This window comes from Notechis scutatus, chromosome 14, assembly GCF_049901735.1.
Source record: "Notechis scutatus isolate UNSWTSFEM ecotype Mainland chromosome 14, rNotScu1.2, whole genome shotgun sequence".
Lineage (NCBI taxonomy): Eukaryota > Metazoa > Chordata > Lepidosauria > Squamata > Elapidae > Notechis > Notechis scutatus.
The window spans coordinates 10,580,089-10,605,816 of record NC_142022.1 but is presented as its reverse complement, the minus strand read 5'-3'; the positions used below and the strand labels follow the sequence as shown (position 1 = coordinate 10,605,816).

At 53.5% G+C, this 25,728-nt stretch overlaps 3 protein-coding genes and 1 long non-coding RNA gene across 5 annotated transcripts; 2 read left to right on the top strand and 2 right to left on the bottom strand.

Moving 5' to 3' along the window:
• Positions 1–305: 305 nt before the first annotated feature.
• PRUNE1 (prune exopolyphosphatase 1) lies at positions 306–9,413 on the bottom strand. 2 transcript variants are annotated; one of them, XM_026685948.2, is made up of 8 exons: positions 9,175–9,413; positions 7,277–7,381; positions 6,269–6,474; positions 5,641–5,825; positions 5,361–5,519; positions 4,866–4,960; positions 4,427–4,585; positions 306–1,503 (listed from the first exon to the last, which is right to left on the bottom strand). In XM_026685948.2, the coding sequence occupies exons 1-8, from the start codon at positions 9,211–9,213 to the stop codon at positions 1,036–1,038; spliced, it is 1,416 nt and encodes a 471-aa protein (XP_026541733.2). In that variant the 5' UTR covers positions 9,214–9,413; the 3' UTR covers positions 306–1,035. The 2 variants fall into 2 exon arrangements, with proteins under 2 accessions (XP_026541733.2, XP_087799449.1); XM_087943323.1 differs by having other exon boundaries at positions 7,277–7,424; positions 9,175–9,314.
• Positions 9,414–9,788: 375 nt separating this feature from the next.
• LOC148129560 (uncharacterized) lies at positions 9,789–12,303 on the top strand. Its single transcript, XR_015745321.1, has 2 exons — positions 9,789–9,914; positions 12,097–12,303. It is a non-coding gene; the product is annotated as an uncharacterized LOC148129560 (long non-coding RNA).
• A 407-nt stretch (positions 12,304–12,710) lies between these two features.
• MINDY1 (MINDY lysine 48 deubiquitinase 1) lies at positions 12,711–18,895 on the top strand. Its single transcript, XM_087943324.1, is given in 12 exon segments — positions 12,711–13,442; positions 13,445–13,638; positions 13,640–13,696; positions 13,786–13,843; positions 14,219–14,283; positions 14,415–14,573; positions 15,288–15,390; positions 15,710–15,852; positions 16,763–16,939; positions 17,596–17,632; positions 17,635–17,732; positions 17,827–18,895. Coding segments are annotated over 12 exon segments (1,398 nt in total). The 5' UTR covers positions 12,711–13,213; the 3' UTR covers positions 17,905–18,895.
• Positions 18,896–19,556: 661 nt separating this feature from the next.
• ANXA9 (annexin A9) lies at positions 19,557–25,675 on the bottom strand. Its single transcript, XM_026685990.2, has 12 exons — positions 25,459–25,675; positions 24,684–24,780; positions 24,215–24,417; positions 23,645–23,758; positions 23,070–23,154; positions 22,417–22,496; positions 21,946–22,005; positions 21,714–21,813; positions 21,387–21,482; positions 20,747–20,805; positions 20,109–20,231; positions 19,557–19,672 (listed from the first exon to the last, which is right to left on the bottom strand). Exons 1-12 carry the CDS (start codon positions 25,498–25,500, stop codon positions 19,610–19,612), a joined length of 1,122 nt encoding a protein of 373 aa, XP_026541775.1. The 5' UTR covers positions 25,501–25,675; the 3' UTR covers positions 19,557–19,609.
• Between the last annotated feature and the right edge of the window lie 53 nt (positions 25,676–25,728).

Here is a 25,728-nt window from a genome sequence, read left to right as displayed (position 1 = left end):
CTCCCAGCAACCAGAAATCCGCTCCTCCAGTGGTTTGCATGTCTAAAAATCGCTTTATTTTTTCTCCTTCGTTGAGAGCCAAATGAACCTCTCCATCTGCCTGTCCCAGGTAGGCCCAAATGGAGGGCCAGGTGTGCAAGTGGGGTGCATGGCTTTGGGGCTCCAAAAGCGCCCCCCCCCCCTTAGGAGCTACCTTAATAGAACATCGCTATTTGTGCAAAGCCCTCCTGACTTGGATTGTAAAATGCTGTGAAACCTGCACAAGTGTTAAAAAACAGGACTGTTCACACATTCATAGGAAAACATTTTAAGGAACAAGAGATGAGTGATTTTATTCATTATTGAGGAATTTAGCCCATGTCTTGTGGTACAGCAGGGGGGTCTCCAAATTTGGCAACTTTTAAGATTTGGTGACTTCACCCCCCAGAATTCCCCAAGTCTTAAAAGTTTGCCAAATTTGGACCCCCGTTTTACAGGATTCAGCCGTGCCAAAAACTCACAGGCCTTCGCTCAGCTGCGAAAGAACACAACGTTTTACATTTCATGCATGCACACGGGGGTTCAGTGAGATGCTTCGCACTTTTCTTTTTTTGCAAAAAATAAAAATAAAAATGCAGCTCTGGAACTCTAGCCTCAACCGTGCCTGAGCTAAGTTTCCCCCTCCCCTTCCCACAAGCACCAAGGAAAGCATTTCTGAGGAAATCTTAAAATCTCCTGTTGCCGCCAATCCATTTTGGGACAATTTGGAAGGAGGCACCAGGAAAAAAAGAAGAAAAAAAAAAGGATTTGGGGTTTCCCAAACACGTTTCTCCCCCTCCCTCGAGAATCAGAATTCTGCAATTTTGCAGTTGGTCAGTTTAATCTCAACCCCCACCCCCACCCCAATTAATGGCCGCAAATGCCGAGTTCAGCACCCCCCACTATCCATTGCAGTGGGGATTAATTGCAGATTATGTCCAGTTAATTCAAAAACTGGCGTTTTAAGCCCCACCCAGCGACGACCCTCCCCTTCCCTCGCTGCCCTGGTTTTGGCGCTCACTTCTTCTTTTCTGGGCTGCGGCCGTCCAACAACCGGTCAGTGGCTATGCGGTTGACTCTCTCAAAGATGGCCTCGGGCGAGACTCCGGGGAGGCCCTGATGCAGCGGGCACTCGTCCACCAGGCTGTTCATGGGGGTGGGGGGCATCAGGGTGTCTTCCTCGGCTGCCTCCTCGCTCAGGCGGGGAGCCTTAGGGGCGTCCTTGGCCCCACTGGGATCCCGCCTCCCGGCGCCTTGCGGATCCATCCTGGCCGGAGGGACGCATCTGGAGATCTCCGGCTGCATGCCGGGGCTGGTCTGAGTGGATCGGCCCCACTGGTGCAGGAATTCTTGGACGATGGGAAGGAGTTTCTTGCGGGAGGCGCCGATGTTGCCCTGCTGGTAGGCGCGGACGGCGGGGCAGGGGGTCTCCAGCCGGGAGAGGCCGAGGGACGGGTTGGTAGAGCCCTCCAAGGCTTGGCAGACCTGGGGAAAAAAGCCAGAAGCCCAGAAAAGGATTCAGAAGATCTTGCGACGTGGGGGAGACATATGCCCCCCCCTCCCCAAGACCCTGTGGGAATCTGGAAAGCTTTCGGCACCGTTTGGAAACCAGTGTACTGATGATGTTACCTAGCTGGGTCATGAGACGTCCGCAAGAAAACCACCCAGTTCAGAGAGCACCAAGGACTTCTCATTTCAACCCCGAGCAACAAATATCCTCTTCTTTTGAAACCAAAGAAGTTGCTAGTTATTCTCAACAGCCAGCTACACAAAAGGTAGAGTAACCCTGAACATGGAAGCTCCACTCTGGAAGAGAACCATTCCGGAGGACCCAGATTCTCAACTAACCAAACAGGGGCCATTTAAAAGAATCCACAAGCTAATCATGGGAAAAAAAAACACCGCCTTCTCTTGCACCCAGGAAATGGGGCTTAAAGGTAGACTGTTCCTAAATGTGGAGGTTCCCTCGTGCTTGATAGGCCATATTTTCCCAGGGAAGCCTTTTACTCCAGATGAAATAAATAGTCTCCTTTGCAGAGGATTAAAACATTACAGATTGATAAGAGTTGGAAGGGACCTTCCAGGTCATCTAGTCTAACCCCCCCACCCGCCCAAGCATCAGAGCGAATTCTGCCCAAACTCTCACCCCCCTGCTCCGTTTTTAACCAAACCCTTCGCAGCCCAGATTTTAACAAGCCAGAGGCAGGAGGCCCTCCCCTGCACCTCGGCCCCACCCAAGCCCAGCACCCACCTGGGCCAGAGAGCTGCCCGATACGACGGCCACAAAGCAAGGCAGGCAGAGGCTGTATTCCTCCACACCGTCCTGATCTCTACAGGGCGTTTTCGGCTTTGGCATAAAGAGGGAAGTTGGAGATCGGCTCTTTGCCGCCACCCAAGGATGACTCAGGGCAGCATCGGGGAGATGCCCCGAGTCCTGCAGGACTGGGGGAGGCTGGGGGTGGGGAAAGGAGGCCGTTGGGGGCAGAGATGCCAAAAAGGAAGAAAAAAACGGGCTACCCAGCCGACTTCCATGCCAGCGGGCGCTCCCCCACTTCTTCGCAAGGCCGGGCCAGTCCTGCTCCGGAAAGGAAAACTTTCGGAATGGGGAACACTGAAATCTTTTATACCAGGCCTGGTTTTGCCTCCCCTGCCCCCCCCCGCCCCCCTCTTTTCTCTCTACTGGGCATTCTGCCATTTCAACCATTCTACAAAGACCTCTATTTTTCATTAAATGCCTTTCTAAAGGCCCTGGGGCCCTTCCAAGCCCTTTCCAAGGAGCATTAGGAAGCTTGCAGTTTGAACCCGAAGCTACGGAACCAGAGGCCTTGGGCTGTGTGTGTGGGGGGGATTGATCCACTTGATTCCCTTTTTTTGATCAAACCAAAAGCTGCCCCTCTGCTTTTGTCTGGCAAAGCTGAGCAAAGCCAACAGGTCCTAAAATCCCAGGGTGAATTTATTTGGGGACACTTGAATTAAACTTCTCGGCCTCAAGATTCCCGCATCCCATCTATTGGAAAACCGTCGGGGTGTGTGTGTGTGTGCAAAGTGCAACCTCTACACCATAAATTCATCCGTTGGTGTTGAGGGAGTCCCATTGTTTCTGCAAGAGAACACCAGCGGGGCTTAAAATAAATTTTCTTTTTTAAGCATCGTTTCCTTTTGAGTCAACCTCATCCCGGAGAAACTTAGCATTAGCTAATATTTTCTCAGGCAGGGTGGCGGCCGATCTTCCATTATTTACGGTACTTCAATTATTTATCTCCTTGGCAAGATAGGTTAAAATGTAAATAAGTGAAGGGGGGGGGGGGGGGAAACAAGAGCTGGTTTAGAACAGGAGGGAAAACAAAACTGAACGGGAAAGTGGCTAGTTTCAAATCTTGGAAAAATAACCGCAAATCCAAGATCGGGTGTTAGCGAGGACGGCAGGAAAATAATTCCAAAATAAACCGGAGGTTGAGGACAGAGAAGTGGTTCTGCATGCCAGCTGAGCAAATAATTCCTCCTGAAGGCACTTTGCGAGAAAGTGTTGCAAATTTTGCCTTAAAATAGCCTTTTTTTTTAAAAAAAAAAAGGACGGAAGCAGCAGCAAGAAGCTCGCTTGAAAAGAAAACCAAATAAAACAAGGGATTTGGAAATGGGACGTTGATCCTCTAACCAAACCCAGATTGGGAGCTTCACCGCTGACAATATAAGGACGGTGATTCCAGCCAGAACATTTTCCTGATCGTTCCCCCTTCAAACTCCCGGCACCAACGCCTGAGGCTCTCGCAGAGGGCGGTTAGAAAGCGACAATTAAAAAAGCGACAAAGGCTGCATGGCACCTTTGTGCCAACGCCCCCCACCCCCACCCCCCCCAGTTCTACGACAAGGGTGGATTATTCGAAGAAAGAGAAGGATTAAAATGGACTCCCATCCGCCTCTGAAATCCTTTGCAAAACCCGGCACTCTTATTTACAGGGGTCCGTGAAAGACGGGGAGGTGGGGAGGCAGGAGGGGGAGGGAGGGGGTGTGGGTGGGTGTGGCAAAGGGGGATACAAAAGACCCCCAAAATCCTTCGCTTACCACCCGGCTGGAGCTGCTGCCGCTGCCGCTGCTGTCCGGGAAGGATGATCATGCCTGGCGGCCCCCTCCCACCGTTGCCCCGGCTCTTCCGCCTCCCCACCTGCCTGCTCAGCTAACCGGCAACTGCAGGGACCTTTGGCTGTGGTTAATGAGTGACAGAGGCACCACGGGGCGCCTGCATGAGTGTCTCTCTGGGCTTCAGCAACCCGACAAGAACCGGCTCCTTTCCAAGGGGGGGATGCTGCTTGGTTATCTCGCGCCAGCTGCTGCACACACACACACACACACACACACACGAGAAGGCCAGATCCGGGCCGGGGGAGAGTCTCGAAGGAAAGGAACTCACCGCCTCTTGAAATGCGGCTTGCGGGCTATAGACGGCCAGCTCCCGAAAGGGCTTCTTGTGGTCCCCGAAGGAGATGGCCATGGCGATCAGGAGGCCGAAGCCTTTTTGGTGACAGAAGGTGGCCAGATCCTGTTCGAGGCCAGGCCGGTGCAAGAAATCCTGAGAAAAGGAGATGTAAAACAGGTTGGCCCAACCAGGCCAAGTTTTAAGAGGCGTGGACTTCAACTCCCGGAATTCTGGGAATGGAAGAGACCACACGTCTTAAAAAGTGGCCGAGGTTGGACAACCCTGGTTTGGTTTGGTAAACAAGGGTCCTCGGATACAAATGGGATTCGCTTAACAATATCGGCAAGAAAGGACATTAAACAAACGTCCTGGGCTCAACTACCGTCGTATGGTGAGGATGACCTGTACCTCTGCAGGCTTCACACAGACTCACCTGGAGACTCATGTACAGGGCGCTGAGGGCCACGGTGGCTGCTTTGCTGACCAGGCTTTTGAGGTCCTTCCGTAGCATCTGCTCGGTGGTGAGGCCTGTGGGAGGGGAAGAGTCAGTGGTTGGATTCAAGCCGGTTCACACCGGTTCACGAGAACCGGTTGTTAACTTTCTGAGCCGTTTGGTGAACTGGTTTTGGGGGGGAATCATTAGGGCGGAGAACCGGGGTTAAATTATTTGAATCCCTCCAGTGGGGTCTCCCAATTTTGGGGGGTGGGAGGAGCCACCAGGCATCCCTTCCAAGGGAGGTTGGCATCGCTTGGCATCACCCTTACCCATTCATTATTGGGAGATCGACAGCGTTCCCCTCCCTCGTCCTGCCTCCCAGTGAATTCCCAAACAGGCCAGGATGCGAAGCCCACATCCTGCCATCTTAGCTTGCCGATGACCCTGGCTGTGGGTCTTGAAAGGGAACGCCTCCCCCCCCCCAAGACCCACCGGAGACATCGAACTTGGCTCTCTGCAGAGCGTCGAAGACACGGTTCCTCGGCTGCAGCTCAGAGAACATGGACTCCAGTCGAGAGATGCAACAGGCGTCTCTGGGGGTCACCTTGCCGGCTTCGACGGCCAGGTTCACACAATCCAGCAAGATGGTTCCTGGCGGGGCAAAAACAGTAGGTTCAAGGAGCCCCCCCCTTTCACACGATCTTCCCTGGATGCCCTTTTCCCGATGGCCAAAGCGCCAAGGTTTGGGGTGAAGACCAGATTTCGCCCTCACCGTAGAGCAGGGCGGCAATTTGGCCGTCCAAAGTTGGCACCCGTGCCTGGAGGAGCCTCTCGGTCACCAGGGTGGTGCAGGAGCCCACCAGCTCGACCGTCACTTTGCAGGGAGGGGGCCTCTCCCACTCCAGGGGCCGGTGGTCCACCACCTCCACCACGACCGCCTCCAGCGCAGAGTCCTTGCTGGGAAGAGAGAGGAAGTGAAATCTGGCTTCCCGCTGGCTTTGCTCGCTGGATGGTCGCAAAAGGGGACCCCGTGATCCCGGGAGCGTCATAAATACGAATCGGTTGCCAAGTGCCTGAATTTTCGTCACGCGACCAATGGTCGTTACGTGTGGAAAAACGGTCCTCAGTCCCTTTTTCCAGAGCTGTTGTAAGTTCAAACAGCCGCTAAAGCAACATCGTAAGTCGAGGAATGCCTGTGTGTTGTTTCTGCTGGTCCCAATGGCCTCCGAACCAGCTGACGAGAGATCTCGCTGGGATCTTGATTTGCAGGGATCTTGAGGGATCCACCCCCCACTCCCCCGCCCCAGCTCTCTCCATCACGGCTCACTGGATCTCCAAACCGGAGGCCGAGGTGCAACGGATGGGCCAAGCAGCCCCGCTCTGCGTGGGGAGGAGCCCACCTGGGCAGGATGTGGTGGTCCACCAGCGTCAAGGTCAGCAGCCCGGCCTTGTGCAGCCCCGCCAGGTCGATCTCATCCCGGAAAACGAGGACTTTCTCGGGGATACGCTGCTGCAGGAGGAGGAAGGTGGTCTCGGTGCGCAGCGGGAAGTCGGCCCGGGGGATATTGAGGACAGGGACGAAGGCTGCCCTGGAGTCCGGAGAGGTCTGTGGGGGCCACAAGAGCATCGTGGGAACCCCTGACCAGGAAAGGTTCCCCTCACAACTCCCTGCTAGTTGTTCCCGGCTCTAGGGGGCGCTGCTCCTCTCCGTCACAAAGCCGAAGAAGAGCCTGCGCTGTCCAAAGACGTCTCCGTGGTCCTGTGGCCGGCAGGACTAAACGCCTTAGAAGGCGCACGGAGGAGCCCTGTTCCCTTCCCACCCAAGGTGGTGCCTATTTTTCTACTTGCATTTTTACATGTGTTCGAACTACCAGGTTGGCAGAAGCTGGGACAAGGAACGGGAGCTCCCTCCGTGATGCAGCGCTAGGGATTCGAACCTTTCTGATCGACAAGCTCAGCCTCGTAGCCAGTGAGCCACTGCGGCCCCTTTAAACAAGGATGAGCCACCCCAAACCAGACATTCCTGGTCCTTAATAAGACCAAACGGGACTTCCTTGAGGGAAGGGGCACAACCATGAGGTGGCAGCCAAATAAATTGCTTTAAAAAGAGCCCAAATGCCCACTTTGTCCCTGGAAGGGGGGGGAGGGGGGCAGAAGTCTCCCTATCCCCCCGGGATCCCCACTCACCCCCCCCCCAGTCTGAATCCTGCAGACAGACGCCAATCTCCGCCCGGCCTTCCATTCCGCGAACTGGCATTCAGAGGAGATGCCATGTTGGGCTGGCAGGGGGGGCCTCGGAGAGGCATCAAAAGCAAACGAGGTGGGGGAGGGGCAGCCAGGGGGTCCAGGATCAGGCCCAAGGCACCCTAGCAAGAGGGGAAGCCAGGGCGGCACATCCAAAGGCTGACCTTTGCCAAAAAGTAGGCGAGGACCAAGGCGGACACCGTGGAGTCGAGATCGCACGCTTCATTGCCCATCACCGCGTGGACAGCCTGTCCGCTCTGAGAGTGATCCTGCCAGGGGACAAAGGAGGAGGTGAAACGAACCCAGCCACAGCTGAATTCGAGGGGAAAATCAGCCCTCGACTCCCGATCTCCCTGGGGCAGCGTCCGCAAAGAGGGGGCCATGCCAACTTTCAGAGGGCGCCCATTTCTAGGCGTCGCTCTCCTACTTGCCAACCGAGTCGAAGAGAACAGGATGATAAAGGAAGAAAAACTCGGGTGAAAAACATCCGCCTTCGGCTCTCAAGAGGTCCACTTTTTCTGAATTAACTCGCTTTGAGATTAGAAGCGGAGGTGGTTTATTTTTATTTTTAATTAACCAAGGGGGGCTTGTAAGAGGGCTGCCCCCTTTAAATCCCATTTTGCCAGCCATTTGGGAGCCCTAAAAAGCTCCCCCCCCACTCCTTCCTGGCAAACAAACCCTGGTTTCCCAGCGCCAGCAGAATGTAGGGAAACGTCAGCCGATAAGCCACCTTCAGATCACCTGTGGCTTCAAAGGTGGGATGTGGCCAGGTTTAGCGGCAGTGGCAGATGGACGTGGGGCAGACCGGAAATTAAAATGGGAGGGGGGTTAAAGAGCTACAGAGGGAGGGCAGGAAGGGCCCAACAGGAAGGGCTGCCCAGGTAGAAGCCACCTGGGCAAGCAAAGTTAATGACCGTGCTGCTTAACAACGGGTTTTCCGGTGTGGCCGTAACCGGAGGAATATCTGTATGAAACGTTCTGGACCTTAGGGCAAAATGTACGTCTTAAGACTTAGAGCGGGGGGGTGTTGAAACCTCCCAGACTTCACCTTTTAAGATGGGTGAACTTCAACTCCCAGAATCCCCCACCAGGCAGCAGAAGGAATTCTGGGAGTTGAAGTCCCTCCGTCTTAAAAGTGGCCCACTTGGATCATTCTGGTGCAGAGGGGCAGCCGGAAGCGCTGTTCAAGTTGGAAGCGCTGTCCAAGTCGGGTCCGGAGAGCCACAAGATCAGGCCCCTCCGGCCAGGCGTGGCTCTGCCCCCCCCGTGGCCTCTGTGCCAGGGAGGATGCCAAGCCGACGACGGGCACAAGCAGCTGAGTCACCCAGCTCCAGGGAACACAAGACGGTGAATCACCCGCAGACGGGGGTCAAAGAAGGCTGGGGAAGCGGGTCAATTCCCCCGGGCTGGGCTGGGAAAAGCTCGACCCGCCCCAGGCAGGGTTCGAATCCTGCCCATGGCCCCAGCCTTCTTCTCCTCCCCCAAAGCCTGGCAGGAGGGGACATTCATATTGCTGGCAGTCTCCACCTCCTTAGCAGTGGGCGGGGATGATGGGAGCCAGGTCCTGCCCATGGAAGGGTGGTGGGCGGGGATGATGGGAGTTAGGTAACGTTGGATCAGGAAATAAACTAAAGCGAAATAAATGATGGGAGTCAGGAGTCGCAGGAGAGGAGGGTGTGGGGATGATGGGAGTCGGATCCTGCCCATGCTGCAGGGGAGGGCAAGATGATGGGACTCAGAATCATTTTGTAAACCAAGTGGAGCTGCCAGGAGCGGCTGGGGAGGATGGGAGCTAGAGTCCAGCACTCCCAAGAAGGGATAGATGGGAGTCAAAGCGGTCCAGAGCAGGTGGGGGTGCCAGGAGTGGCTGGGGAGGATGGGAGCGGTGGGTGGGGATGATGGGAATCGGATCCTGCCCATGTCCAAGCAGTGAGTGGGGGTTGATGGGGAGTCAGGCTGGCAGAGGAGCCCAGCAGCGGCTGGGGATGATGGGAGCGAGCAGAGTCCCCGGGGAGCGGACGATGGGGCTGGTAGTCCTCCCGGAGGGAGGCGGGGGGGGTACCTGAAGAGCGGCCCTGCAGCCTGTCAGGAAGCGCTCCATGGCTCCGGACAGCCTCGGACCCCTCCCCACAGCCCGGCCGCACGTGTGAACGGAGGGCTTGCCGGACACGTGTCGCCCCGACCTCCTTTCGGGCGAGCGGCGGGAGGGGCCAGAACAGCCGTGCCTGATTGGCCGGCGGGAAGGCGGAGGGCGCGGCTTCACCCGCCGCTCTGCGCAGGCGCCGGGAGGTCGCCCCGCCTCCTCCCAGCTGGCGTGAAAAAGGGGGCGTGGCCGAAGCACGCGCTTTCCCGGCTACGTCACCGCGGCCGAAGGCGGCTTTGCCTACCTTGCAGGGCGGGCGGTAAGCGGTGGGGGGGGGAGCTGTTCCCGCGTGGAAACGGGTTTAATGCAGCGTGCACGGTCGTCTGAACGTGCATGTTTAACACGGGGTTTCTCAGCGGCTGCGATTCGCTGGGCTTGGGCAAGTTTTCGTGCAGCCCTGCAAGCCGGAGAGCCCGGGGCATAAAGTTGGGGGCGACCGGGCGGGAGGGGCCTCTGAGCCCCGGGACCCCAAGCCCCCCACTCCAATCTCGGCTTCCGCGCGATCCCGGACTTCTCAAGAGTTCTGGAGGCTTCGTGGCCGCTTCCTCACCCCTTCATCCTGCGCCCGTTTGGCCCCGGGGGGCGGCGGAGCAGGCGGGAGGGAAGCTCCCGAGACCCCAAAGGCCCCTCCGGAGGGGCCGCCGCCCGAAGCTCAACAGGTAAAGCCTTGCACGCACACCCCCCGGAGGAACCGCGTGGCAGGTTGCAAGGCGGCTCCCCAGCCTTTGCAAGGCGGCGGGGGCTTCTTCCCCCAGTTCCCGTGCAAGTGGGGCAAACCCCCCTTTTTTTCCATTTGGGAACTCCCCCAAAAAGCCCCTCCCTCCCTCCAGAAAGATTTCCGCCTTTCCTGACCCCCTCCGATGGAAGGCTCCCCTCCTCCTCCTCCTTCCCTGGCTGTAACTTTGTTTAAATTGGCTTTTTCCTTCTTTTTCTCTCGGGTGGCTACAGAGTTTCCTTCCTTCCTTTGTTTTCTTTCCTTCCGATCCCTCTTTTCTCCCCCAACCCCCACCCCAACCCTCTTCCCGGCTTCCCTACAACGCCCCGGCGCTGCGGTGCATCCTCCTCTCCCATAGATGTCCCTGCAGAAGGGCGAGAGGCTGGGCAGAATAAACCCCAGCTGGGTGGTGGTGAGGTGAGGGGGGGTTTTTCCCCTCTGCCAGGCTGGGATCCTCCCAGCCTTGGCCTAACGCGGGGGCGGGGGGCGGGAGGGGGTGGCAAGAGGAGAGGAAAGAGAAGAACAGGCTGGACGGTGCAAAAAAAAAACCAAACAGGATTTATGCCCAGAAGGATCTAAGCAGGAAAATCCAGGTATGGCGTATTTGAGTCCTTCTTCAGTCTTCAAAGCTGTCCTTCTGGAGTAGAACAGGGGGGATTCGAATCCAGACCCGAAGCTTTGAGGGGCGGGGGCTCCTTTGTGCGTAGGTTATGCACCCGCCACCCCACTTTCCGGATTCTCCTCCCTGGCACCAGTTGTGTCTGTGTTAAAGACCCCAGCCGGGAGGGGTTCATCCAGCTGAGCCTCTGCCCCCAGGGTTGGGGAGGGGGGGGCGATTGAGGCGCTCTTTCCCACCCACCCCCAAAACCAGAAAGGGGAAACGGTGGGTTTGACCCAACAAACTGCCTTGTTTTGCAAGCGCACAAAGCTGTCGACACCTCTGGTGTGCAACAGTTTTCCTCCGAAAACAAAGTTTGCGGCAGAACCGAAGGGGCTGCAAACCTCCCAACGGGGTGTGTGTGAATTTACTGGAAGGGACGGGGTGTGTGTGTGTGTGCCATTTTGGGTGGGTGGGTGTGCGGGAAGAGGTGGAGAGGGATAAAATCCTGTGGCATGGATGACAAGAGAACGGATTGAATTCTTGAGGCGGGTGGTTAGGATTTCTGGCTGTGTAGAGCAGGGATCTCAACACCCCCTTCCCCCTTTCCCTTATTTTGCAAGGCTGGGGAACATAGGTGCTGAAGTCCCCGCTCGGGCAGGCTCCCCACTCTTAGTGTCTTGCAGGCGGGCCGTGTTTTCAAAGCGAGTAGGTGGGAGCGGAGGAGGCCCAGTGATGAGGAGACGGCTACATACATCTTTGGGGTGGGCGCCCCTCCCTTCCTCTCCCCTGGCCCCCTCTGGAAGTTTCCAGCTGTTGTTTAAAAGCAGAGAGGTGTTTTTGTCAAAATACTGGTTGGGCGGCTTCTTTCTTGCAAAACAAGCTGCTGCTTTGTCAGCAGGTAAATCCTTGCATGTACGCAGACACACAAACACACACACACACACACACAGAGTGCCATCAGGGCTGCCGTTGCCTCATTTGCTTCCTGGGTGCAGCCTGATCTCTCTTCCAAATGTTGAAGTGCAGCATTTCCTGCCGTGGACCTTGCTGGACAACAGTTGGCCCAGGAACAGCTGGATGACCTCTGGTCGACCCAGGCCTGTCTCTGGGTGCATTCCTTTGGGCGACAGGAGGAAACATCCAGGGGCGGTGGCGGCGGCACTACACCCAAATCTCCAGGGCGGGGTCCAGATGTCCAGGCCAGGGCTGCAGGGGTCCCACACAGCTTCCAAACCCAGAAGTGTGAGAGTTTCGTGGACGTTGAATTGTGGACCCGTTTTGTGCACAGGTAGTTCTCAACTTACAGCCATCCGTTTAGCGACTGAAGCGACATCAGGACTGAAAAGGGGGCTTAGCACTATTCCTCACCCTTCTTCTGTCTGTCACCGCATTCCCACAGCCACGGGGTCAACATTTGGGCACTCTTCCAGGCGAAGAGAGAAAGGCAAGGCAGGTGAGGGGTTGGAAAAAACAAAACACACCCTGATTTTCTAACCTTCTTTGTTTCGTTGACTCTTTTGCTCAGGGCCGGCTGGATGTTAAAATTCCTGCATTTTCCACAAATACAAGCCACTGTCTCAACTTTGGGCCATGAAGCTGGAGAAAAGTAGATTTCTCGGACGTGCCTTTGCAGAAGAGAAGGCCAAAGCTGACCAAAACAAAACAAGAATCCCCTCCACAGCTTGAAGGACAAAATAAACCACACAGACACACACACACACACACACACACACACACACAAAGGTCAATAAAACACAGAATTTCCATTTCTACTAATCCGTTAAAAATTAATGCCTGAAAAAGACACTGGGATTTTGGTGTGTGCGCACGTTTTCTTTTCTCTCCCTATATATATATATATATATATACGCACACACTTTTTTTTTAAAGAAAAGCTTTAAAATATCACCCATAGAGAAAACTCATCACCTTTTTAATGCTATTTTTTAAAATTTCACGAGCATAAATTTATTTTATTGTAAGGATAGCTTTGATTTTTTTTTTTTTTTTCATAAAAAGAAAAGCATTTTGTATTCCTTTTTCTGGGATAAGAAAGACATTTCCTTTTTTTTTTTTTTAAGTTTTTGTCTGTTGATCTTTATCCAGACCTGGTACAGATGAAAACTTGAAAGCGAAGGCCACGAGAGAGGCAAACACACCCGCCCCAGGTTTCAAATAATTGAGTGTAAAATCGGGGAGAAAAATGGCAGTATTGAATGTTCAGTGACCCTCCTAGGAACTGGTGAGTGAAGGGGGAAAAAAACCAAATACATTTAAGGAACCTTTTGAGGAATTTGCATCAAATGTTCATCAGTGCCTAACCAAAGGAGAAAAGACTCAGCCGATAAAACCTCGTGCCATGCACAATTTTTATGAAACGGGCGTCTGCTTATAGCAAAGATCAGAAAGGAATCTGTCGAAGGCGAACACAGGATCCAACTGAAGTTTTTGGTGAAGTTTGCGCATTTTCAGCTGCTGCAAAAGAAAAATTCAAAATATCGCTCTTGATTAAAAGAAACTTGCTTCTGAAGTCGGCGAAGAGGCTCTTTTTTTTGGGGAGGTGGGGCGTCCCAAAAAGACAACCCCTTTTGGGAAAACCTCAAATTTACTTGAGAAAAAACTGAGAATTAAGAAGCCAAAGGATGGAGACCAATGTGCCGGCCGCAGAGGAAGCTCGGGGGGAGACGGAGCCCACTGAATCTGCCCCCCCTGAGCCCATGGAGGCCGGCCTGGGTGGCCAGGAGGTGGTTGCTTCTGCTCTCCCTGCAGGGGCTGCCAAAGAGACCCCAGCCCACCTCGTCCAGGATGGTGCCCAAAGCGTCCCACAGAAAGACGATGGCCGGGTTTCCCCTGTAGAAGCAGCTGAAGGGGGCGAAAGGAGGGACCCCCGTCCCCGAGTGAGGAGGCCTCCCCTCTGCCAGCCCCTCCGGTGCCCACCAGCTGCAGCCCAGCTGAGGATGCCCCCAAGCCATGTCCGTCTCCAGCCAGCCAGCCCAAGGCGCCGGACTTCTACTGCGTGAAATGGATCACCTGGAAGGGCGAGAGGACACCGGTCATCATGCAGAGCCGAAAACGGCCCCTGCCCGCTGCTGGCCATCATGAACATCCTTTTTCTGCAGTGGAAGGTAGAAGGGGGCCACGGGGAGGGGTCCCCAGCCAGGCTGCCCTGGAGCAGGCCTGAGAAGCAGGGGGCCTCAATTTTTCACTCCCCCAGGTGAAGCTGCCTGCCCAGAAGGAAGTGGTCACCTCGGACGAGCTGATGGCTTATCTCGGTAAGGAGCCCCATGGCGGTTGGCACCACCTCTCCGCTCCCAGGCAGAGTGGTGGGCGCTACCCACCTCCTTCCGTCCCTCCTCCCCCTTTCTTCCCCCCTCCTCGGCACCACAATCCTGCGAGGTAGGGCCAGCGTAGAGCGCGCCCAAGGTCATCGCCTTCTGACGGCAGAATAATCCCGAGGGCTCAAAAGCTAAACCCGACAGGCGTTTGAACAGGACGGGATAAGGTCTCCTGCTGGAGGAGGGGGGGTCAGACTAGAAGACCTCTGGGGTCCCTTCCAGCCCTGGGATATTCTGTGTGCTCTCCTCCCCGCCACCAGTGGGAGGTCCTGCCTGACTGAGAGGGTCTCTGCCCCACTTCTGCCCCTGCAGGGGACTGCCTCCTGTCCATCAAGCCCCAGGACCAAGCGGAGGCCGTCCAGCTCAACTTCCAGCAGGTGAGTGGGGGTCTGCCTCGGAGGCCTTCCCTTCTGCAGCTGGCATCCAAAATGGCGCCGGGGCCCTTTGGGGGCCTCTTGGCTTCTGGGGCCCCTTCGGGAAAATGTCCATTTTTTTTCTTCCCGGGCAGAACGTCAATGACGCCATGACGGTCCTTTCCAAGCTGTCCACGGGGCTGGACGTCAACGTGAGGTTCACGGGGGTCTCGGACTTCGAATACACCCCCGAGTGCATCGTTTTCGACCTCCTGAACGTCCCCCTTTATCACGGCTGGCTGGTGGATCCCCAGGTGGGTGGCTCTGCTCCCCTGGTGTTGGGTTTGGGGGCCAGAGCGGTGGGGAGGGGGCGAGATGAAATTACACACCACACAGCCAGAGACCTTGGCATAAATTAGAATTTCTCGACCTTGGCCCCTTGAAGAGGTCTGGACTTCAACTCCCAGAATCCCTCAGCCAGCAGTTCTGGGAGTTGAAGTCCAGACCTGGCTGGGGAATTCTGGGAGTTGAAGTCCAGACCTCTTACAGATGACCAAAGTTGAGAAAACTGGCTTAGTTAGCCCTTAATCCGCTGTTTCAACAGTGGCCTAGCTAGTCTGCTGTGAAGACCTGCTACTCTCCTCCGATGGGCAGACTGCAGGCTTCACTTAACAGATAATCAGAGTTGGAAAGGACCTTGTAGGTCATCTAGTCCAACCCCCCACCGTTCACGGGAGAAAAATCAAGCTACTAGTCCTCCTGGAGAAATTTGGACATCTGTGCAAGGTTGAGCCTTTTGCAAGGCTCAAAACCACAAGAGGGAAGTGTAAACATCCTGTTTTTAAATCCGTTCTTGCGGCCTCTCTCAAAACTGTCCTGTAGGCAGTTCCGTTTCCCCCACTCCCTGACACCAACAACACCCCTGCAGAGTAGCACTGCAGCACAGAAATGTCAACCCAGTTCTTGCTGTGCCCTCTCCTGCCTGCACCCCGGTTTTAGGGTGGGCGTTTCTCTCCTCTCCTCCCCAGATTCCCGAGGTGGCCGGAGCCGTCAGCAAACTGAGCTACAACCAGCTGGTGGAAAAAATTATCACTTGTAAACACTCTAGTGACCCAAACTTGGTGACGGAAGGTAACGTTGGAGGGGGTGCTATGCACAAACCATCCTTTTCAAATTGGGGGGCTTTTGGGGGCATTGCTAATAGCTGGCAGGCCTGGGAAGGTGGCTTAGAAGCCACTAAAGCAGTGTCCATCCGTGGCAATTTTAAGCCTTGTGGATTTCAATTCCCGGAATTCTGGGAGTTGAAGTCCACTAGTCTTAAACTTGGCTGGGGAATTCTGGGAGTTGAAGTGCACAAGGCTTAAATGTTGTCCAGATTGGCCACCCCTGATGTAAAAGGATGCATGGGCTTGTTTGTCCTCCCTCCCTCCCTCTTTTCCCCTCCCCCCAGGCCTAATTGCAGAACAATTTTTGGAGTCCACAGCATCGCAGCTCACCTACCACGGTCTCTGCGAACTGACCTCCACCGTCAAGGAAGGCGAACTGAGCGCTTTCTTCCGAAACAACCACTTCAGTGCCATGATCAAGCACAAGGTATTTCTTTCGCTGGGGAAATTGGGGAGTTGGCATGACTGACGGGGCTCCAAAGCTTATTTGCCACGTAATTGTTCCTGACAGATAAACATGATTATGACAACACCCCACTGAGTTTGTTCCTCTTTGCGGTTTGTTCTTGTAAAAAGCATCACTTTCTTGCCCTTTCTTGTGAACAAGGGCTTCACCTCTCCTAGGGTTTCATGCCAACGTTTATCCTTTTTATCCTTTAATTGTTTTATATTGTCATTTTTGTCTTATAAAGCCTCCTCCGGTTGCTTGAAGACGGGATGGACGGCATGTAGATTTAACCAAAACAAATACTTTAAATCTTTTAGCTAGAAGTTGTCGGTTTTTGTAATCTTAATGTGATTTTTCAACATATTGATGGTTTTATTTTAATGTGGTGAGCTGGCCAGAGTCGCCTTGTGGCGAAATGAGCAGCAAGTAGATTTGGAAAGGAAAGAAGGAAGGAAAGAAAAGGAAGGAAGGGAAAGGAGAGGGATAGAGGGAGGGGAGAAGGAAAAAAGGCAGGAAGGAAAAGAGAAAGGGAAGGAAGGAATGAAGCAAGAGAGAAAGAAGAAGGAAAGAAAGGAAAGAAAGAAAGAAAGAAAGAAAGAAAGAAAGAAAGAAAGAAAGAAAGAAAGATAGATAGATAGATAGATAGATAGATAGATAGATAGATAGATAGATAGATAGATAAGAAAACCAAAGCAATGTGAGGCTTGGCTTCACTGGGGTAAAAATGCAGGATAAATAAATGGAATAACTGGTTGGCACAACCATTTCTACACTGCATGCCCCAACGGGTCCTTTTGGCCTCTCTTCCTGCAAAGGACATTCTGGGGTCTCCGGTCCATCCACCCCCTCCCCTCACTTCCCCCCTCCTTTCTTTCCCGCTGGGCTCCAGAGCCACCTCTACCTGCTGGTGACCGACCAGGGCTTCCTGAACGAAGACCAGGTCACCTGGGAGAGCCTCCACAACGTGGATGGGGACAGCTGCTTCTGCGACGCCCATTTCCGCCTGAGCCACACGCGGCAAGGAGGCAGCCGGGGGCTCCCGGTGGACCAGAGGCAGGTGGACCAGGTATGCCAGGGGCAGGGAAGGGCACCTGCGTATCGTCTTCCCGGTGGGATGGCTGCAAGGACAGGGCCCTTGGGAAGAGGGGGGGCTCTGGCAAAAGCGAAACCAAAAAAGGCAAGCATTTTTTCGCCACCTGGCTGACATATGCAGGGATTGGCAAGTTGGGGGAAATGCCCCTCCGTTCCTGGGAACTGGAGTTCTGCTGGGTGGATTTGCCTCAAGGACACAACGCCAGGGAGAGGGATGATAGCTGCTGGGGTCTCCAGCCTCTGGAGAGGCTCCGAAAGGAGAAGGTGGCTTTAAGGCACAGTTTTTTTGGGGGGGGTCTCGGCCCTCCTGGCCCCCAGCCTCTTGAAGCCTTAAGGCAGCGGCTGGGTTGCCCCAGGGGAATGAAGAATGTTTGGGGAGCAGGAGAAGCCCCCGCTGAGGATGCTGGGTGGGATTCGGGCTTCGGGGGTCTCCAACCTGAGCCTGGTGGACTTCCACTCCCAGAATCCCCAGCCAAAGTCTTCAAGCTGGCTGGGGTATGGGGGATTCTGGGAGTGGAAGTCCACAAGAGTCTTCAAGCTGCCACCTTTGGAGAGCCCTGGCCTGGGGTGTGGATAGGAAACAGGTAGCCTTTCTGACCCCCTCCCGTCTTCCTCTCCTCCCCCCCCAAGGACTACATGATTGCCTTGTCCCTGCAACGCCAGCAAGGGCCCCCGGCATGAGCGACCTGGAGCTGGCACAGCAGCTGCAGCAGGAGGAGTACCAGCAGACCCCGCCGGCACCCAGCCCCTTGCCCTCCCCGGCACAGGTACGGAGGGACCCCCCATCTGGGCCCCCCTTGGAAGGTAATCCTACCCCCTCCCCAATTAACCCCTCCCTCCTCTTTGCTCTCCTACCCTTAGGGGAGAAGCCCCCGGCCCCCGCCCGCCGTGGAGCGCAGGCCGCGCCAGAAGGTGGACACGGACTGCACCGTCCTCTGAGGCCAGCCTGCCGGGAGTCCCACGAGGCCCCCTTTCCTTCCAGGGCCTGCAGCTGAGAAGGACACGCCCCCACCCTCAATTTGATTCAGGGGCACGTCGGATAAGGGTCTCCTGCAACACCCCAAAGGCTTCGGGGGGGGAATGGCTCTCTTCGAAAAAAACCGCACACGGGAGGGGGCTGGATTTGCTTCTCCCACCGGCGGGGGTGTCTACGAGGGAAGGGGACAGGGAAGCTAAGAGGGAGTTAGCTTGGCTCCCCACGAAGGTTGGGCCCATTTATATGGGGAGGGTCTCCCATGGGATTCCTGTTTCTTGTTTTGGGGTGGGACACAAAAGGCCGCTCCGCTTGGAGAAACTGAGTCCCTGCCTGGAAAGGCCGAGCCTTCGGGATGTGGGGGGGGTCGCACTTCGCTGGCACCCCAGACTGGGGCATCCCCAAAGCCCCCGAGGGCCCCACGTGTGCCCAGGCGAGGGCCCGCTTGCAAAGTAACCCCCGGAGCAATCCAAGAGGTGCAGTTTTTCACCCGATGGGAAAATGGATTCCTTTGCCAAAAGCACCTTTTGACGGGGGTGTTTAAACACTGGTTTTTCCACCTTCTCAAAGCCCCCGAAGCGATGCAGAAACTCCTCGGGTGACGCAGTCCAAACGAAGTCTCTCTCTCTCTCTCTCTTTCTCTTTCTCTCTTTCTCTTTCTTTTCTCTCTCTCTCTCTTTATTTCTCTTTCTCTCTTTCTATTTCTCTTTCTCTTTTTCTCTTTCTTTTCTCTCTCTTTCTCTCTTTCTCTTTATTTCTCTTTCTCTCTTTTTTGTCTTTTTCTCTCTCTCTCTCTTTCTTTTTTTCTGTCTTTCTCTCTCTCTCTCTCTCCCTTTTTCCTGGTTTTTGAGGGCTAAGACCGGACTACCTTCTAAAATCGCTTAAGCCTCCGTTTTGAGTCGATTAATCGATGAAACCTGCCTCTGTTTACATTGGAATAAAGCTAGTCCTTCTGAAGGCGAGGGAAGTGTTTTTTTGAACCCTGGATAATCGGAGCCAAAGAGACGGTTCTGGTTGTTTGTTTTATTTTTACGAGCAACATTTCAGTTCCGGAGGAGGGGAGGACCGGATTTTGGACAGGGGGAGGAGAGGAAGGATGTGCGGGGTTGCACAGGCATATGGGGTGGGGCTGTGGCTGATGGGTTGCGGTCCCTTGATGGGAGAAAATGGGGCTGAAGGAAGAGGTAGCGGAACCTGCTGAGGTGGGGGTGTCAAATTAAACCTTTTTCTAGAAATCTAACCCCCCAAATGCCATCAGACTGAAGCTGCATCTGCTCCAGAGTCCGATTTCCCAAACTGGCCAATGAGAGGCCCATCAGCGTTTCCCGGCAGCTACTCAGAGGTAGATTGCTCCTGATGCTGGAGGGTTTTTTGCTACTTATTTATTATCCCCCACTTTTTAAACTTTGACCCAAGTTTTGTTGCAAATACCTGACAAATCTTGCAGGTCTCTAAATGCCCCCCCACCTCCCAGCCCCCTGGAAAGCATCAGAAGAATTTGGGCTGGGGGAGAGACGGCAACCCGTCTAACCGGTCAGGCTGAATTCCGGAGCTGCCTTCCTTTGCGACTTCGGCAGGCAGCTGCGCTGGAAGGGAAAAGCGGGAGGGTTTTTTTCCCCCCAAGGTAGACTGCCTCTGGGTGGGGAGGGTCCTCGCAGCCGGCAGCGTGTCTCACAGATCTTCCGCCTTGCACAAGCCAAGCAAAGCCGCCTGGTGTTCGTCGGGGGTTTCCGCCTGGGGAAGGAAGTGGGGGGGAGCAAGGAGGAGAGTTTGGGGTAAACCCGTCTGGAAATAAAGGGGTCGGTCCAGGAAAGGGGTGCTTAATTCCCACTAGGAGTGGGGGGCGATTTTCTGCCTGCCTGTATCTTCCGGATACTTTTGCAGTGAAGATACTTCTGCTGGCCCCCAAATTCTAACTTGCAGATAGACTGCTCCAAAAGATGGAGGCTCAGTTCCTATATAGGGAATGGACAAGGCCGCATAAAATTGGGCTGCTCGACCGAGAAGCTTTGAGGCCAGCCTACCTCGTAAGAACGTCCTGAGGATAAATTGGAGGGTATCCTGGCTGGCTGGGTGGGGTGGGGGTCCTTCCCACAGTCCTTGGGAGCCACTTGGGGTCTGTAACGTGCCCTTGAACACCCCCCCCCCACAATGCTACCTGGGGTTTTACCTTAATGAAGGAGTAGAGGGAGATCCCGTAGCGCCTCTTGAACTCAATGCGGATGCTCAGGAGGTCCGTCTCGCTGCGGGAGACCATGATTCGAACGGCCGTCCGGGGGTCGCGTCCTGCTTCCTGGGAGGAGATGACAAAATCGCCTTTGGAAAGTTGTAAGCCACCCAGCGTGGCTTTGAAACGAGACCAGGTGGCAAATAAATGTCATTGAAAAAAATCATTGAAAAAGCTGGAAAGCTGTGCAAAGCAGGACTTGAACTCGCTTCTTTGCCCCACACCCTGATGGACGGTGCACGTTTAACACTCTCCTTCCATTGTTCCCAAGCCAGATTGCAAAAAAGGACTACAGAGTCCATCTCTGCTCTTCTCGTTCACTTGAGAAGGCGGCTTATGGGCTTTTATTTGGGGAAGGGTCCTTGCGGTGGGAGGGTGGATGGCCGGTCAGCGGGGGCTCAATTCACCCAGAGGAGACCCTCATGCACCCTCTGGAACAGCTCAGCTGGTCCCTTGTGCGAATCACGACCCGGAAGCAGAACACCAAGGATGGGCACACCTGGGGGCTTCGGGGTAGCCCTGATGGGGCTAATGGGGGTGGGATTTGGGAAGGGGTGGGCACCCAAAGGGGAGACCCTCACCTTAATGGCCGAGTGGAGCTTGGTGGCAAAATACAGCGGTGTGTTTCTCAGGAGGGAAACTGCAAGAGAGATTTTACAAAAATAATAATAATAATAATTACAATTATTTTCCCCCTGTTGTTCTGCTCCCTTCTTATTTCTGGTCTGAAACGCTGCAAGGAAGGGAGCTGCACGAGTTGGATTTCTGCCTGACTCGCCGATAGAGAGGGGAAGGCAGGCTGGCGAACGAAGCCAAACAGATCCGGTTTGAAACTGGCTTATCAGCTTGCAAACTTCCCAAGCCCAATTTATGCTAATTGTTCCCTGCTTAGCTAGTTTGAGAGGAGGAGGAGGAGGAGGAGGAGGAGGAAGAAACGGATTTAACTGTCAAGAGATCAAGTCCCATAAAAGCCGTGCTGAAATAGCATCAAGAGGGCTAGCAACTTGGATTTTTAGAAGCAATGGAAACGAAAGCTCTTGGATCTTATTCCGGGTATTCTCAGCCCAGGCTGTGCGAAACAAGACACAACTGAGGTTGAGAGGGCTCTTGGGCATGTACAGAAAGCACCGCTGGAACTATCCTCATCTTCCCCCCCCTCCCCAATTTAACCCAGACTAAAAAGGGGGCCTCCCAAACACCCTGCATTTGGGCTGCACCTACCCAGCGTTAAACCTGCTTCCCGGAAGTTTCCCCGGAAATGTTTCTCCATGGTTTCCTCAACTGAGATTCCGGTCGTCTCTTGGTACCAGCTGAACACTGGAAGAACGTCAAGGGGGAAAAAAGGGGGTGTTAAAATGAAATTATTGGGGGAAGGCTGCCCCCTTTGTGCCCTGGAATTGCCAGGTTTTCTTTTGGCTTTGGAACAGGGACTCTGCCAGGGTTGCAGTGGGAAGCCTCCCCGGCCCGGTCTGGCCCGAAAAATTAGCACGTTTGGGGATGCCAGCGTGGTGAAACACGACCGACCGCCTGGCACGGGGTTGTCCTTGCCTCTCCTCAAATGTTCGGGGCTGCGTTGAGCCAGGATCCGGACCCACTCGCTCCCCTCCAGGTGTCCAGCGTCCCCACCGGTGGCTGCATCAGCCAGGGCCTGTGGGAGGGAAGCCCAGGTGTTTGGGGGAGGCTGGAAATGGGGCACCCAGAGGGACCCCAGTTGCTGGCCCTCCCCACCCCGGCGTGGAGGGGTCCCCCAAAGGGAGGCACCCCGAAGTCCCCATCTCACCTTTGAATCTTGCCGTATCAAGACGTAATCGATCATCCCCGAATAGCGTTCCCGCTGGCCCTGCGGAGAAGGACGGCGTGAAAAAGTTCAGAGACTTCGCCGCGAAACAGACATTCTTTTCCTAAACAGTGCCAGGTGCTGATCTGGGCCAAACAATTTGGACTTTAAAAGGAGAAGATGTAGAGAGCGTTGAATTTTAGGAAAGCGCCCCACCTCTCTGGGGTTCTTGCATTGCATTGCATTGATTTCATAGTTTTGTAAGTGTTACTTATGTTAGAGTTAGGGTTGGTATGTTATGTTAATTTTATGTTACACTTTTATAAATGATATGACGTGATATATATTTATTATGTGATATTTATTATATTACTTTCATTTATTTCATTTTATACTGTTATAAGTTATATGACATTGCAGTATGTTATATTTTATATTTTATTCATTTTATTTTAGTTTAATTTTATTTATTACCTTGATGAGGGCGAGAAGAAGGTCTCTAAAACCACCGGTGGTGCCACAAGCGATGTCCTTTTCCAAGTCTGATTTGAAATCTGTACAGGGGAAAGAAGGGAGAAGGATGGAGTTTTAGCCCTCCACACCTGAGCAAGGTGTGCTTCCCTTCCTGAGAAAATGCTCCGAGATAGACTGCTCTTGCCCAAGGGAGCTCCGCAGTAACCTCAGGAAAGAGACGTTCTTGAGTGTCTCAAAGAATTTAGGTGTTGTGTATGATTGACAGAGTGGTCCTTTCTGAAAGTCTAGGGCAGGCATTAATTACGTTAGTCTACATCAGGGATGTCCAACTTTGGCCACTTTAAGACGTGTGGACTTCAACTCCCAGAATTCCCCAGGCAGCCCAGCTGGCTGTGCTGGGAGTTGAAGTCCACACGTCTTAAAATAGCCAAAGTTGGACACCCCTGGTCTATGTGAATGCTCAACAAAATAAAAAAAAACTGTAAAAGTCAAAGCTCACAGTTGTATCATGTTGCGGGGAGTTCCGCAGGCATGAAAAGGATCTTTCCTTGGTTTTTCAAGTTCATCAGGCAACTTCCTTTCCCAGCAACTCCCCTCTCTCATTTCTCTACCTTTTAAAGAACAAACAGGTATGTTTCATTTATTTTTTTTACCCTGTTTATAATAAGCCAGGATGTCTTGAAGCTGTTTTGCTGTTCGAGTGGAGATGATTTCAATCAAGGTTTCCACCTCCAGACCCTGGAAAGGAAATGTGACCCAGGTTAGGAAAGGACAATTGACGACTTTGCAAGGTGTGGGCCTGTGTTTGTCCCTGTCCATTTTGCAGGCTTTTTAGTTGGGTTGGATTAATCCTCCGCTAATCTTCCTTGGTCTGATTACAACGCTCCTCTCAAGTGTGGTTGTGTCTTCACACATTCCTGTATTTATTAATTAAATCATTACATTAAATTATGAAATGAAATTACTATGCATGGGAAGCGCCCTTAAAAATAGCTGGGAATTCCTCCCCAACCCTTTTTAAAATGGAGAAAACACTTTTTAAAATTGGTTGTTCATGAAAGTTTGTTGGGGGGGTGGGGGAGAGGATAGACGTCCAAGACCTGGATCCCCAATCAATTCACCCCACGCACATTTTAAAACCAGGTGTATAATCTGATCCACATTGTGTTAAGAATGGGGGGGGTTGTTCCTTGGCAGAAATGGGGTGCTTGTCTTTGGAAGGGGCTACCTGCAATCCCGCCTGGATCTCCAGGGCATCGTACTGAGCCGCTGGACAGAGCAAAGCCCTGATAATGATCTGAAACTGGCTGGGGAAGACGGCCTCCAGAGTTTTCAGCAGCCCCTAAAAAGAGAGAGAAGACAAAGAGACCCCATTCCCAATGGAGCATATATATATAAATATAAATATATATATGTTTTCTTAAGTTTTTGTGGGTACTTACATGTATGGTATTCAGCTTTGTTCGGGTATTTTCCCGTCATTATATATATATATATATATATATATATATATATATATATATATATATATATATATATATATATATATGTGTGTGTGTGTGTGTGTGTGTGTGTGTGTGTGTGTGTGAGTTTCTCTCTATATATTTATTTGCTTTAGTGTGGAACCCATAGCTTGCTGGGCCTGCCCTAAAAGCAGTCTTCAAGGGCTGGCCCCTGCAGTAGCACATTGCAGGAGTCAGAGTGAGCTCTTTGCCCCTTTTTCCTTTCCAGGAAGGGCCACGAATTCTACCCCCCCGCCTCAACCCCCCCCCAAAAAAAAATCCCCTCCTGGCCTAACCTGTTGGGTGAATTCGAGGAAGGCTTCCGCAATTTGCTGCCGGTGCTCGCTGCTCCGGCTGGTCAGCAGGTCAAGGAGGACTCCGCAGTCAACCCCTTTGGGGAGACCCGGCCCCCCCAGTTTCAGCCGAGGCCTCCAAAGCAAGAGTTTGCAGACTCTGCTCCTGCCCCTCGAGTTAGCTGGGCTCCCGGAAGCGTCAAAATCTGCACGTGCAATGGGTCTCATTATCATAACGATTTTCTCACTGCTTCGGCTGGGGTTAAATTTTATGCCTCCCGTCACCCTCATTTCTCTGGACAGGTGGCCTCCAACCGCCCACGTTCTTTTTTAGGATGTCCTTATCTAGGTGTTTTTGTTGCATCGGGTGGGGTGGTTGAATTGTGCCCTGGGTTCAAAAGCCTGTGGTGACTCCAACTCCCGCCCTGCCAGGCGATCGTGAGAGGGAAGGGAAAAGGGGCAGCAGGTTTACCTTCGCCAGTGATGGCCTCAAAGAAAGTCTGGGCATCTTTAGCGGCATCAAAATTCAGGTGAGGTCGAATCGTTCCCAGGGTGCCCCACGTGGCCGTCTAGGGCAGAAAGGAGACGGCAGTTAGGACCCCCCCACGAGGTTGAAATTCTGCAAACCTCCCGACAGCCAACGTTGGAGTTTGTTTACTAGTTAGTTTATTGCCATTACGCCTCGTACAATGAAATTAAATGCCATTTTCAGGGTACATTATAACTGTAGAAATAAAACACAATCACACCTCCTTCGCATTCTGTACAATTGCATTGAAAAGCCCTGATGCTGCATGAATATTGCACTATATTGCACTTGGCAACCCGTGGACTTCAACTCCCAGAATTCTCCAGCTGGAGAATTCTGGGAGTTGAAGTCCACCAGTCTTAAAAGTGGCCAAATTTGGAGACCTCCGCACTGTACAGTAGAATTCAACAGAGTTTACCACAATCTCTCCACTGTTTTCATTTGGCTGGTGGGGAGGAAGATTCCTTCGGCTGCAAAGAGCAAAATCTGGATGACCAGCTGAGCCAAGCCTCCACTAGCCAAGGCAGTCTACCTGAGGGACCTTTCCATTCCCTCCTCCTTAGGGCAGGGGTCTCCAACCTTGGCAACTTTAAGACTTGTGGACTTCAACTCCCAGAGTTCCTCAGCCAGACCCCTGCCTTAGGGGACAGCACCTTGCGAAGGCCAGCGGCCTCAAAATACTCTGCGGTTGCTTTCTAGAAAAGAAGTTAAGACTCACCTTTTCTGCCAGCGGCAACTGCTCCAAAATTTCATCCGCCATGGGTTGCTGCTCCAGCCAGTTCCTTGCACACTTGCCAAGGAAAAGCCTTGGAGGGTGGGTGGGTGGGTGGAGCCCCACTTAGGCAGCCCCCTCCCCCCAGCAAGTAATCTCTGGCTGCTGCAGAGAAGCGAATTTCCAAGGGCAGAAACCCCCTGCAAGGAGCTTCCGGTTCAAGCTAAAATAATGGGGGGTGGGGGGGGAATACAGGTGAGGAGTTACCCTCTAGGA

Excerpts from the sequence above, each read along its gene's own strand:
- PRUNE1 (XM_026685948.2), bottom strand. The coding sequence starts at position 9,213 with ATGGAGCGCTTCCTGACAGGCTGCAGGGCCGCTCTTCAG. Across the intron at positions 5,520-5,640 it reads AATTGCCGCCCTGCTCTACG|GAACCATCTTGCTGGATTGT; the intron begins GTGAGGGCGAAA and ends TTGCCCCGCCAG. Across the intron at positions 4,586-4,865 it reads CCCTGTACATGAGTCTCCAG|GATTTCTTGCACCGGCCTGG; the intron begins GTGAGTCTGTGT and ends TCCTTTTCTCAG.
- ANXA9 (XM_026685990.2), bottom strand. The coding sequence starts at position 25,500 with ATGGCGGATGAAATTTTGGAGCAGTTGCCGCTGGCAGAAAAG. Across the intron at positions 23,759-24,214 it reads TCCTCGAATTCACCCAACAG|GGGCTGCTGAAAACTCTGGA; the intron begins GTTAGGCCAGGA and ends CTCTCTTTTTAG. Across the intron at positions 22,006-22,416 it reads TTCTTCTCGCCCTCATCAAG|GGCCAGCGGGAACGCTATTC; the intron begins GTAATAAATAAA and ends CCTTCTCCGCAG.